The 13,334-nt window shown below is 40.2% G+C and overlaps 1 protein-coding gene across 8 annotated transcripts in view; it reads right to left on the reverse strand.

The window, feature by feature from the left end:
- Positions 1-13,334, reverse strand: part of LOC144597399 (echinoderm microtubule-associated protein-like 5) — a 116,458-nt gene that overhangs the window by 94,625 nt on the left and 8,499 nt on the right. For 7 of the 8 annotated variants that reach the window (XR_013547746.1, XM_078406726.1, XM_078406725.1 and 4 more), the window contains exon 2: positions 1,746-1,905. The exons of the other annotated variant lie outside the window; for it this stretch is intronic. Coding sequence is in view for 6 of the 7 variants with exons in the window: in XM_078406726.1 (XP_078262852.1) it covers positions 1,746-1,905 (160 nt within the window). In the remaining variant the exon portion in view is untranslated. The remainder of the gene's footprint in view (positions 1-1,745; positions 1,906-13,334) is intronic. 8 annotated transcript variants of the gene reach the window in all.

A 13,334-nucleotide genomic window follows, 5' to 3' on the forward strand; every position in this document is an offset into this window, starting at 1 on the left:
TTCAACAACAGGTTTAAACTTTTAGATGTAGTATGGCAGCACAGTTCTCCCCGTGACCTGCGTGAGTTTTCTCGCGAGCTTTGTAAGTTGTAAATTGTCCCTAGTGTGTGTAGGATAGTGTTAGTGTACAGGTTGATCGTTGGTCAGCGTGGACTCGGTGGGCCGAAGGACCTGTTTCCGGCTATATCTCCACACTAAAACTGAATTATTGCCCATGGAGACACCAAGGTTTCAATATCAGTTTATTGTCACATGTACCAGTTAAGGCACAGTGAAATTCGAGTTACCATACAGCCATACTAAGTGAAAAGCAACAAGACACACAACCACATAAAAGTTAACATAAACATCCACCACAGTGGATTCCACATTCCTCACTGTGATGGAAGGCAATAAAGTTCAATCTTCTTCCTCTTAGTTCTCCCACGGTCGGGGCAGTCAAGCAATCTGCAGCCCAATCTGCGATCAAAGCCCCCGCAGCCTACAATCGAAGCCCCTGTTGGGGTGATCGAAACTCACGCGTCGGGGCAGTTGAAACTCTCCGCGGCACGGAGCTCCCGAGGCGGCCTCTTCTTTTCAGAGACCGCGGACTTCACGATGTTAAAGTCCACAGGCCCCGCGGTTGGAGCTTTGATCCCCGGCAAAGGGATCGCAAGCTCCACCATTTTAAAGTCCCGCAGACTCCCACAGCTTGGTGTGCCCGTCGGTCTCCAGGAAAGGCCAGCAACTCCACGATGTTGGGCCGCAGTGGGGACGGAGATACGACACAGAGAAAAAAACCAACAACAACAAAAATCGCCTCTCTGTCAAAGTAAGAGATTGAAAAAAAGTTTCCCCCAACTCCTCCCCTCCCCACATAAAACAAACCAAGGAACACTAAAACATACTTTTAACACATATTAAAAATAACAAAAAAGAACGGACAGACGGACTGTTGGCGAGGCAGCCACTGCTGGTGGCGCCACCTGCCATCAAAAACTGCAAATGCCAGAATCTTGAGTAAAAAAACAAAGTGCTGAACAAACAGCGGGTCAGGCTGTATGCAGAAACATAGAAAATAGGTGCAGGAGTAAGCCATCCGGCCCTTCGAGTAGGCCCTTTTGATGATCATGGCTGAGCATCTAAAATTAATACCCCGTTCCTGCCTTTTCCATTATCCCCTGATTCCTTTAGCCCCTAGAGCTAAATCTAACTCTCTTGAAAACATCCAGTGAATTGGCCTCCACTGTCTTCTGTGGCAGAGAATTCCACAAATTCACAACTCTCTGGGTGAAAAAGTTTTTCCACACCTCTGTCCTAAATGACCTATCCTTTTATCCTTAAACTGTGACCCCTGTGTGGAGGGAATTGGGCAAACAACATTGAGCCAGTTTCCTTCTTCAGACTAACAGTCCCGATTGCAGATCTGAGCACCTTGTAATAACATCTCAGAGGGCAGTTAAAAATCAACCACCTAGCCAAGGGACTGGAGGAACATTTAGGTAGGAATGGAAGATGTCCTTCCTAAAAGGCCATTGGTGAATTGGGTTGTTATTTAAACAAAACATTTCATTACTTCATGATCATCAGTACTATTCCAAATTTACATAATTAATCAAATGTAAATCTCTCCAGCTGCTTTGATGAGATTTGTACTTGTGCAGCCAGACCATCAATCCAAGACAATACATGAGCTGGACAGCAATTTAATGATTATGCCAACACACCTGCAATGTACTAACAGAACTAGCAATTAATTTGCTCACCTGGCCATCGTGATCAAAAGCCAAGCAGGCTATTCCATGAGTGTGAACGTCTTTCAAAATGGATATTGTCTGCACGTTGTAGGTATCCCATACACATATATGCGGCTCCTTCCCCACCTGCCCTGTTGCAACTAAAGTTCGTTCTGGATGGAGCGCTAAACTGGGGATTGAACAGAAAGTTTATTTAAAGAAAATATTCATGCAGCAAATAGTTACATCTGAAATACTGAACCATTCTAGAACCATTCATTCAAATTAGGCTCCCAAAAGTCATAATGACTGACTGCGGGGCACTATTTATGTCTTAGAAATTTTCCCAGTTATGGTATTACCAATTATAGTACCACATTAATCTCTGAGGCACAATTGTGCAAGAGAAATCGTGGCACACACATCCACGTCTGCTCAACTAGTATGCCAAGAAGAAAGTAGCTGCATATTTATGACAATACCTCTTTTATATTCCATTGAATCTTAATTGATTCTTTTACCTGAAATAATTATGTTCTCTTTATCTTACAGGATACTATTTCAAGCAAAGTTGCCAATAGTTAAATTTCAACATGGCTAGTTAGTCCACGAACCCCAAATGGAGAAAAGGTTATAGGAATATTGTCGAGATAGGTGGATATGTAGAATGCAATGTAAGTTGACAGGCGAATTGCTTAGATTGACGAAGCTTATTCCAAAAGAACTTAAAGTGCACAATTGCTAGATTCATCATATTGACAGGTCCATTACTTCATAGAAAGTTCTGACAAAAATTACGTAGCCAGGGCTCTTATGACAACCATTCAAATAAATGGCAAACTACACATTACGTATCCATAAAGAAATTACTCTGTTCATTACTCATTTTTCTTTTCCCCCTGTCTGTTTATAACAACATTCACTTCCTTGGAGGATCAGACGTGTACACAACTGTAAAATCAATGTGCAAACACAATTTTATTATGGCATCTAATTAAATATTAACCACAAATTTCTTCAATTTAATTCTTTTGGTGTCTCAAAAAATTTCTTGCCCTCTTTAAAATCTGTGATATGGTTGAATTTAGTTTATAAATCTAAATACTTTATAATAACTATATAATTTCAGTAGGAAAAAAAAATCTGCAGATGCTGGTATAAATCGAAGGTAGACACAAAATGCTGGAATAACTCAGCGGGTCAGGAAGCATCTCAGGAGAGAAGGAATGGGTCTCGACCCGAAACATCACCCATTCCTTCTCTCCCAAGATGCTGCCTGACCCATATAATTTCAGTAGATCAGTTTTGACTGTTGGACAAAACTGAACTCAAGCCTCATTCCATATATAGTGCAGCACAGCACAGCTTTGCCAATGGCTACAAATATTTTGTATGCCAAGTAATCCACCACACTTCCCAATTAAGAGGAGGCAAGCTCATCTCATCCTTCAATCAAAATACTTATTTCGCTAAAGCATGTTACCCAGTTACATCTCTAAGCTGTCTTGAGAAAGTTGGCTATGGTTGGCACAAATTGATTCCTTGGAATGAAATGCTGTAGAATGGAGGTCCACAAAGTATGGCCCATTGACCGATTGCAGCTCAGTTAATTTTTCTGATTGGCCCCCGACGAATAATTTTAAAAGAAAATGATTGCATAGTTCAATTTAATAACCATGAAGGTACAGCCCATGAAAAGGAGTACATACTTTGAAAATGCATTGCAGAAAAACACAAGCCCCAAATGCAATGATATCTCACAAAAATGCCAACAACTGAGGAAAAGGCAAATCGGTCTATTAAACAGAATGCTTACATCAGACTTCAATACTTCGGTTATTATCCTTTACATGTCCCGCATTTTCTTGTGACAATGTTACAGATGATCAATGAAGATTGTTGCAAATTTAATGAAAGGTGCTCTGACATATATTGTGAAGTCCCTCGCATCAATAAAATAATTTGCTTGATATGCTAAAAAAAAACATTGTTGTTTGCAAGGAATATATTTATAGAAGGTATTACAAGATAGGTTCTCTGAATATATGAAGGAATATGATGGAACTCAGGAAGGAAAGATTTGTGCAGTTGAAAAAAAAATTCTTGTCAGGCAGCAAAAACTCTTCAGAGGAAATTTAAGGAAAACTTTGCCTCTGTTAAAGCCAAGTATCTCAGCTGAGAGCTTCAGGCAACAAGTCATTTACAAAGGGAGCATTTATTAAGCAGTGTATGCTACAAGTAATTGAAAATATATGCCCAGAAGAGAGTAGAGGATCTGGGTGATTACAAATTGACACAATTACAAGGTTTAGCCCACAATTCTGGTGTTTCCTGTTGTTTCAGTTGAGAGTAATGATATTATTATTGACACTGTTTGGCTGCTCAAATTCATTTGCAGGATTGACAAATTGTTCCACAAGAAACTGGCACCGGTTCAAAGTACGAAAATACCCTACAGTAGGGGCAAAGCGATTTTTATTTCAGGGATCTGAAAAAATACCCAAGCACCATGATTTCAAGTGGAAAAATCTGAAGTCCGTTACCACTGATGAAGCAAGGAACACGATAGGGAAAAAATGTTATGTTAATGTGTAGAATGAATACAATAAAACCCGATTACTTTTGATTATTCATCAACAATTGCTTCGTACAATGAGGCGATTTACTGAGGCCATGAAAGCCATGGTGTGAATAGTAAATTTCATCCACTACCATGCACACACACACAGTCAGATGATTGCAAAGTTAAAAAAAATATCTGATGCACTGCACAACTATAGGCTCTACATGTGCGGTGACATGCAATAGCTCAGTCTTGGCAATCATCAAGAGGATTTTTGGAACTAAGCACCAACATCGACAAATGATTGAAAAAAGCAGGCTGGTGAAAGAACGTGCTGATAGCCAGTAGCTATGGGAGCTCACTTTCCTAACCAATCTCAGTGCATAATTAACCTCAACATTAAACCACACAGCAAAAAGCGAATTGGCAATTTATATAGCTATACTAGACCAAGTGGACGCGTTGGGCCCAAACCTCTCCTGCATTGGTGCAGCACCTATTGATCCTCCCCCCTCTCCTCTAGGAACAAAATTTCCAAGAGGAAGTGACAGTGCAAAAGATTACCCTGCCACAAAAACAGTTCCCAAGAACAAGCATGAAGTTGATGTATAGCCTTTTGAAACCCTGTTTTTGCTGTTGGTGTTGATTCTGCACCAGAATCTCTGCAAAGTGAACTGATTGATCTGCAGACAAATGATACTTTGAAGGACAAGAGCAGTGAAGGTGATTTTCTTGCACTCCATGAGCACCTCCATAGTGGTAATTTGTCATGTCTTCAAAAATGTAGAGCTCCTTTATTGGGCTTGGCAGCACATACATTTGTGAGCAAATATTTCACATTTGCCAATTAGTCAGTGAGAAACATGAATCAAACAAGTGGTTTCAGAAAACAATTCCTTAGCAAGTCTAGGAAGAGAATTATTTTCTATTGTTTACAACCTTTTGGTATAAAGATTTGGGGATCCCTGCTTTATAGCAATCTATGGTGGTGAAAGGTGTTACATTTGCTTTACATGGCTTTATTGATCTTCGAGGTTCTGTTGATGAATTTCTATTTCAGCAGCTTAATAGTATGAACACGTAGTTGTCCTTGGCCAATGGGCTATGCTGTTGAAAATGTTCAATAAGCATTAACAGCTTAATTAAACATAATCTTTTTGTTGCCCTATTGCTCTTGAATCGACTTTTTTTGTTCATCATTTTGTTTTTATCTCTTTATCTTGTACTATTTTTTCAATGCGTCAACTTGCCACAGTGTCAGCTGAAATCAAATCTCTTAATCCTTAGAAGGTTATTATGTCATCCATCGCAAACCACTTCATTACTTTATGTAAACTATTATTCTGCTCATTTAATATTTCTGTTCTGCTTGGTGTGACTTCCATCAGTTCCAACAGTGCTCCATTCCTGGCAACCGCAAATGCATGTCATAAACTAAGCCATAAACTCGGCTGTAAAAATGCTTCAGGTATCAAATCGCCAACATCACCTCTCCTGCAATGTTTGAAAAGGAAATAATCAGGAGACAGGGGAAAAATGAGAAAAGGAAGTGGGATAGTAAGAGAATATTCATACTGATGGGTTGTAAACCTCCGAAGCTGTTCAAACTACTATTATGCAACGGCAGTTTGAGATTAAGATGGAGGAGGTGTTGGGCTCTTTAAGAGCATTCGGGTGGATAAACCCCCTAGGACCTGATTGCATCTATGCCAGGTTATGGGACAGGATGGGATATTGCTGGAGTCTTCATGCAAATCTTTGCATCTTCTCTAGCCACAGCTGAGGTCCCAGAAGACTGGAGCATGCCTATTGTTGTTCCTTTATTTAAGAAGGGAAGTAGAGAGAATCCAGGGAATTTTAGGCCGGTGAGCCTCATATCAGTGGTAGGGAAGTTATTGGTGAGGACTCTTCAGAGTAGGATTCAAAATGGCAGAGATGCTGCCTCACAGTGCCAGACACCCGGGTTTGATCCTGACTACAAGTGCTGTATGTACGGAGTTTGTATGTTCTCCCTGTGACCGACAGTGTAGGTTTTCGCCAGGTGCTCTGGTTCACTCCCACATTCCAATGATGTGTAGGTTTGTCCATTAATTTGCTTCTGTAAATTGCCCCTAGTATGCAGGATGCAAAAGTGCGATTACATAGAACCAGTGTATGGTCAGCATGGATTTGGTGGGCTAAAGGTCCTGTTTCCACGTTGTATCTCAAACTATCTCTAAACTACTCCCATTTGGAAGAGAATTGGTTTATTAGGGACTGTCAGTATGGCTTTATACATGGCAGATTATGTCTTACTAACTTGATAGAGAGTGAGAAGATGACAAAAGTTATTGATGAGGGTAGGGCGGTGGATATTGTCTTGGTGGATTTCAGTAGGGCTTTTGATAAGGAAGTCATGAAGCAACTTTATAGGACTGGTTAGACCGCATTTGGAGTATTGTATACAGTTCTGGTCACACTATTACAGGAAGCATGTGGAGGCTTTGGAAAGGGTGCAGAGGTGTTTTACCTGCATCAGGAATGATGAATGATGTTTCTATGAGGGGGTATTAGCTACAGAGGTTGGACAGACAGATTGTTTTCTGTAGAACATCAGACATTACAGGGAGACGTGATAGAAGTGTATAAAATTATGAGAGGCATAGATGGGGAGACAGTCAGACCCATTTTCCCAGGAAGAAAAAAAAATCAAATACTGGAGGGCATAGCTTCAAGGTGAGGGGAAAAGTTTAAAGGAGATATGGAGAGTGCCTGCAATGTTTTGCCGAGAATAGTGGTTGAGGCTAATACGATAGTAGCAATTAAGAGACTTTTGGATCGGTGCATGGATATGCAGGGAATGGTGGGATATGGATTATGTGCAGGCAGATAAGAGTTGGTTTTGATGTCATGTTTGGCACAGTCATTCTGCGCCGAATGGCCTGTTCTTGTGCTGTATTGTTCTATGTTCCATGTTCCCCCCGATGGCATGTGCATTATTCTAGCAATAGAGGAACCCAGGACAGGAAGGTCAGTGTGGGTATGTAATCACAGAAATAGAAAAGGTCAAGTCAAATATGGAAGATGTTAACATCAGGCCTGGAGTAATCGGGTTTCTATGAAACAGCAGATTTAATATTCAATGCGGGTCAAAAAAGTCATCATCCTTTGTTTTATTTTGTGAACTATTCAAGCGATGGACCCTGTTCCCTAGGGAATCATGTTAGGTCCCAGGACGGTTCATCCTTTAATAAATGTATAAATGTGGTTCTTGTGAAGGCTACCGTACAATAAATAAAGTATTGTTGGAGCTCATGCTTATCTGTAGCCCTTAATTAGAAAAGAAAGACACCAACGCAATTCAAAAACAAGGAGGAAGGCATTTTAATTAACACGAGATTAATTGCGGTGAACTACAACTGATAGAGAATAAATAATACTGCCAATAGTCATAAAATATTGAAAATGAATACTCAGAACAAAATGCACCTGTATTTTCAGTTGTGCAAGTAAAACAAAATATGCCTCAAAGATTTATAAATTTATTGAGCTTATAAGTAAAATATTTCTAATCAATTAGCATATTTAAATTATCCACAAATAGGTATGCAAATTCACACAGTGTTTCTAATCCACTGGTTGAAAATGATGGATGTTTTCTGATTTAATATCCTCAGCTGTACAATCTTCAAAATGTTCATGCTCCATGGATTCAGTCTATAATCATTCTTCATCATTAACTAATGAAAAGGACATCCATCATTGCAATATTTTCTACCATCAGCCTGCTTTCAACCATACTCATCTTTATTTCTGCGTGACACAAAAGTGCAAACTCAATTAAAAAAATTGACAGTATACCAAAGAAAATGTTAAATGACCCTGTGATTGATAACTATTCTGATGACCATGGTAAAGCTATGAAAAATTTAGTATAGTTAGGTCATCGACTTTAGAAATGGGCCATTCGAGTTTCAATGCACTTTGTAGCTTTCAGATTACTCAACCTCCATTAACATATTACTTTAGAAAAGTAGAACTTCAATTAATCATTGCAAACGATGCTTTGCCTTGTTGCAGTTTTGTCAATAAAGGGGCATCCTTACATGGCAAACAAATTGCAATAATTCAAATTACACTAACCATTGGAGATATCAGCCCAACCATTTTTATAAAATTACTATCATGAACATTACATCTCAGAGATCAGCTTGCATTTATTGGAATTAAAGAAATAAAATAATACATGATGGAAATATGCAAATAATATTTTGCATTTAACTGTTTACAAGTTAGGAGGAATCAACCAGTTTGAGTTCATCTTTGAGGACATAGAGTTGTGTTTTGTCCAAAGAAAGACACTCAAAACAAATGCCAAAAATCAAGTCCTGTTTGAATTTGCCTTAATAAACCAAGCCATTATCACCATTCCCCATCATTTATTGTTTGCATTCGTTGGGGTCTTTGCAAGTCCTCTCTCCCTCTGCAATTTTATTGCAGCGCACAAACTATTTCTATCATATACCTTGGTAATCCCTAGCCCTATCTTTAGTTTACTTTCAGCCAGTCTCCTCATACCAAGGCCTGGACTACCAACATGAAAACAAGAATTCAAACTCCAATCCTACCGCTGGGGGAATTTCTATAAAGTTCATTAAATAATCTTGAATTTAAAAATGCAAGAGATGGTAACCATAAAATTACCCATCTAGTTCAGACATCCTGCAACAGTCATACATCAATTCAAACCTTGCATCCAGTGTCACAATACTCACGAATGTACAATGACAATAATTTGTAATTGCATGATCCAGCCTGAGTTAGCCATTCAACACTGGTTCAGAAAGCCAGCAGCAGTGCCAGGCATGCCCAAGTGAAGTGCTAACTTGAAAGCTGCATCACACACAAGAACTACACAGCAAAAACAACTTCTGCTAGACAGAACCAAGTTACTCCAAAATCCAAAGCCATCTTGCCTCATTGATCAATGAATAGACCCAGAAAACTAAACAGCTAGGGGGAGGTTGGTCCAAGAACATGCCCATCTTTCAAAAAAAGACAGCTCTTGACTGCCAAAGGCAAGGTTGAATAACTTGAGCATTTTTAGCTTCTTCCAGCCTTCAGCCAATTTAATTTAATTGCATGAGTTATCAAGAAACGACTGGAACCAGACGTCTGGGTTATAAAGACTTACACTCGAGAAATAACCATGTCTGAATCCAAGCTGTTCCATTGTGGTTACAACAGAGGCAATTATCAAACAATGCTGAAAATTGCCCCCAAAGACCCTTCTGGCTAACATTCATCCAAATTTGCTCACTGATGGTCAGATTGGATTTCACTTGCGTGGCTCAGTTCCAGACCACGTGGTCGAAATAAGGATAAACAAAAGCCGATTTACTAGGCAGGGTGATCAGACTCCTCTTGATATCAAGACAGCATTTGGCCGAGCGTAAAATCAAAAAGGGGATTCAGAAGAAATTATTCACCGGCTGGCGTTATACTTCACAGTAAAGACACTATGGGCAGAGCTTAATCAGATCATCCTATGAACATCTCTGTACAAGTTCTTCGGGGTTGTGTCCTAGCCCCAAAGGGGAGGTATTTATGGTTTTAAAGCGTGTTAAGGTGGATAATCCTTCAGGATTGACTAAGTGCATACTCAGACCTTGCAGAGGCCTTTGCAGCGATATTTGGATCTTTAGCCACAGGTGAAATTCAGGAAGACCAGAGGGTGGTTAACGTTACACCATTATTTAAGAAGGGCAACCAGGACAAGCCAGGGTTGGTGAGCCCAACATCAATGATGGCAAAGATGTTGGTGGGGATTCTTATGGACAGGATCTATTTGGAAAGGCACTGACTGATCAGGAATAGTCAGCATGGCACTGTGTGTGGGAAATATTGTCTCAAAAATCAAGTGATTTTTAAAAAAAAGAAGTCGCATAGAGAATTGATACAGGGAGGGAAGTACACATTGTCTACATGGACTTTAGCAAGGTGCTTGATAAGGTCCCGCATATTAAGCTAATCTGGAAGGTTAGATCACATGGAATCAAAGGTGAGCTGACAATTGGATTCAAAATTGGTTTGGAGGATGGAGTCAAAGGGTAGTTGTTGTATTGTCATCTTTTGAAAATATGTTATTGTGACAATCCAGTTGAGTACAGGACATACTGACATCATGTGATCAGGAGCAGTCTGCAGAAGCCATTAAGAGCAGAAGCCATTGTGTTGGAAGTTCTTTAATGCGAATCATGACACAAAGTGTTTTCTCCATTCTTTCTTATTACATGAAGTTCACAACTATAAAATATAACATGGCGGCAGCTGCAATTATTCTTACGATGGCCCACAATTGCTAAACATGCTTTAACCAGCTGCCAAGGATTCAAATGGTCAACAAAAGACTGACTTTGTTTTGTTGTTATATGCCAGTGAAAACAAGCGAGTAACCACACTGCAGACTTAAATGTATGTAACTGATTGAGCCTGCTTTTTTCCCGATCATGCACATTTGGAACGGCAATGCTAAGCACATCGCAGAAGCTGCGATGAATACGCACATTCTAGCCACTAATAGACTGGGAAACCACTAATATAGCAAATGCCTTCACCAGATTTAGACAGAATAGTGGCGTGATGAACAACAGCATGTTAAAGGATGCCATTGGGAGTGAGAAAGCTAGCTACCTGCTTCTCTGAAAAAGGAGAGAAGGGACTAGAGTTATATAACAGTTGGACTTCTGAGCAAGAGGAGGATAGAGAGAAGCCAAAAGCTCTTAGATAAGTTTCAACAGCACCTTGAACCAAAGACCCACCATTGCATACGCTGCTACATTTTTCAAGGGCTAACACAAGCTAATGATTAAAAGTGTGGATTACAATCTCAAAGATGAAAAAGATACGCAAGAGGTGAATGACAGTGTGCTTGACCAATTCTTGCGGTGCACAATCCAAAGATGTCCAGAAGTCTTATTGGAAGGGATGGAAAATTGATACTCTAAGACTCTTACAGGGCGGCATGATGGCGCAGCAGTAGAGTTGCTGCCTTACAGTGCTTGCAGCACCAGAGACCCGGTTCGATCCCGACTATGGCTACTGTCTGTATGGAGTTTGTACATTATTCCCGTGACTGTGTAGGTTTTCTCCGAGATCTTCAGTTTCGTCCCACTCCAAGGAAGTACAGGTTTATAGGTAAATTGGCTTGTAACTGAGTGTAAATTGTCCCTAGTGTGTGTAGGGTCCTGTGAATGTGTGGGGATCACTGGTTGGTGCGGACTCGGTGGGCCGAAAGGCCTGTTTCCACGCGATATCTCTAATAAAGAGATGCAATTGGCATAGCATGTTTCCTACAAACAGGCAAATGTCTCTAATGTCTATTGCAGGAGAGTGGATGCAGTGAAGGTCCATACCCAATATATCGATCTAAATATCCAAGATTGAAGATGTCTCAATCACCAACCAAAGCTAAACATAAAACATGCAGGAATTGTGGCAGATCACATGGTTTCAGTGATAAAACCAACTGCCCAGCCTATGGAACTACTTGTAGGAAGTGCAGAAAGTCTGTCTGCAGAGCTGGACACAAGAAACAGCACAATGAAGAGTTCCTCGAGCTCAGTGTTAGGGTTATTTAAGTTCATAACTTGGATGATAAATATCATCGTGAAGAGATCTTCACAAAGGTCCGCACTCAGAGGAACAACACCAAGATCAATCTGTGATGCAAGGTTGACACTGGTGTACAAAGCAACATCTTGCCTTTCCACAACTTCAGACAGATGGAGACTGACAAAGTGGATAAAAGTGGGATGCTAAGTCCAGCAGTTCTAGAGCAGAACAAAACAATCCTAACAGCTTATGGAGGTACAAAACTAAGGCAGCTAGGGAGGGTACGGAGTAAAAATGTGGGGACATCATGATGCAGTTTTACAAATCGTTGGTGAGACCACACTTTGGAGCTCTGGGTGCAGTTCTGGTCACCCAGCAATAGGAAGGACGTCATTAAGTTTGAAGGGGTGCAAGAATGATTCACCGGAAAATTACCTGGCCTTGAGCTACAAGAACAGATTTTAGAAGTTGCAATTTTGTTCTTTGGACATAGACGGCTGTGGGATTACCTTATTGATGTGTACAAGATCACGAGGCACATGGATAAAGTGAATCCTCAGGTTTTTTTTCCACATTAGATTCTAAAATTAGTGGGCATATGCTTAAGATGAGAGGAGAGAGATTTAAGAGCGACCACAAATCAATATTTTCACTCAGGAGGTCTGTTTCTGGAATTAGCCGTCATACGAAATTAGTACAATCGTGACTTTTTAAAAAGACATTTGAATAGTTACAGGGATAAGAAGGGCTTAGAGGATTGTGATCCACATTGACAAGGTGGGCCAAAGGGCCTGTATAGTTCTATGACTCTATTTTGTGCTGATACATCACATTTTCAGAAGTGAGGATATGTGATAATCATAGTAAAATTGGCAGTCCCATTTGTGAATCTTCAGAATAATCTATGCCTGAATGAAGCAATGTTTAGCTAACATTTAGGTATTGACTAATTTATCGTAAATAACAATTGCGTCATATATAGGCAAGGTCCAATCCAAATAGTCTTCCCCAGTGATTTACTTGCAGTTCGTCCAATCTAGTGTAATGCCTTCAGTATTCACAATTTGACCTCTTCTAAGGAGAAATCAAACACAAATTGGGGAAATCACTTTACAGAGTATTTGCGCTCAGTCTTCAGGAGTGACCTTGAGGTTCTGGTTACTTGCTAGTTCAATTCATCATCCCAAACCCACTTTCTTATCTATGATACTGTTACAACACTGTTACATGCAAGCTTGAGGACCAACACTTCAACTTCCATCCAGACGGGTTGCAGCCTCCACGCCATATTCACAAACTTTAGATAATCCTGTCCTGATGCAGGCTAGCAACCCAATAACGTTGATCCTTTCCACCCACAGTTACCGATTGATCTGCTGAATTCTTCCAGAATTTGGCACTCCTCCTTCCCCTGTGTCAAAACTTTTGGGTTTATCCCAGTAGATCAGATTGTACAACAACTC

Source organism: Rhinoraja longicauda, chromosome 10 (genome assembly GCF_053455715.1).
Source record: "Rhinoraja longicauda isolate Sanriku21f chromosome 10, sRhiLon1.1, whole genome shotgun sequence".
NCBI classification, from domain to species: domain Eukaryota; kingdom Metazoa; phylum Chordata; class Chondrichthyes; order Rajiformes; family Arhynchobatidae; genus Rhinoraja; species Rhinoraja longicauda.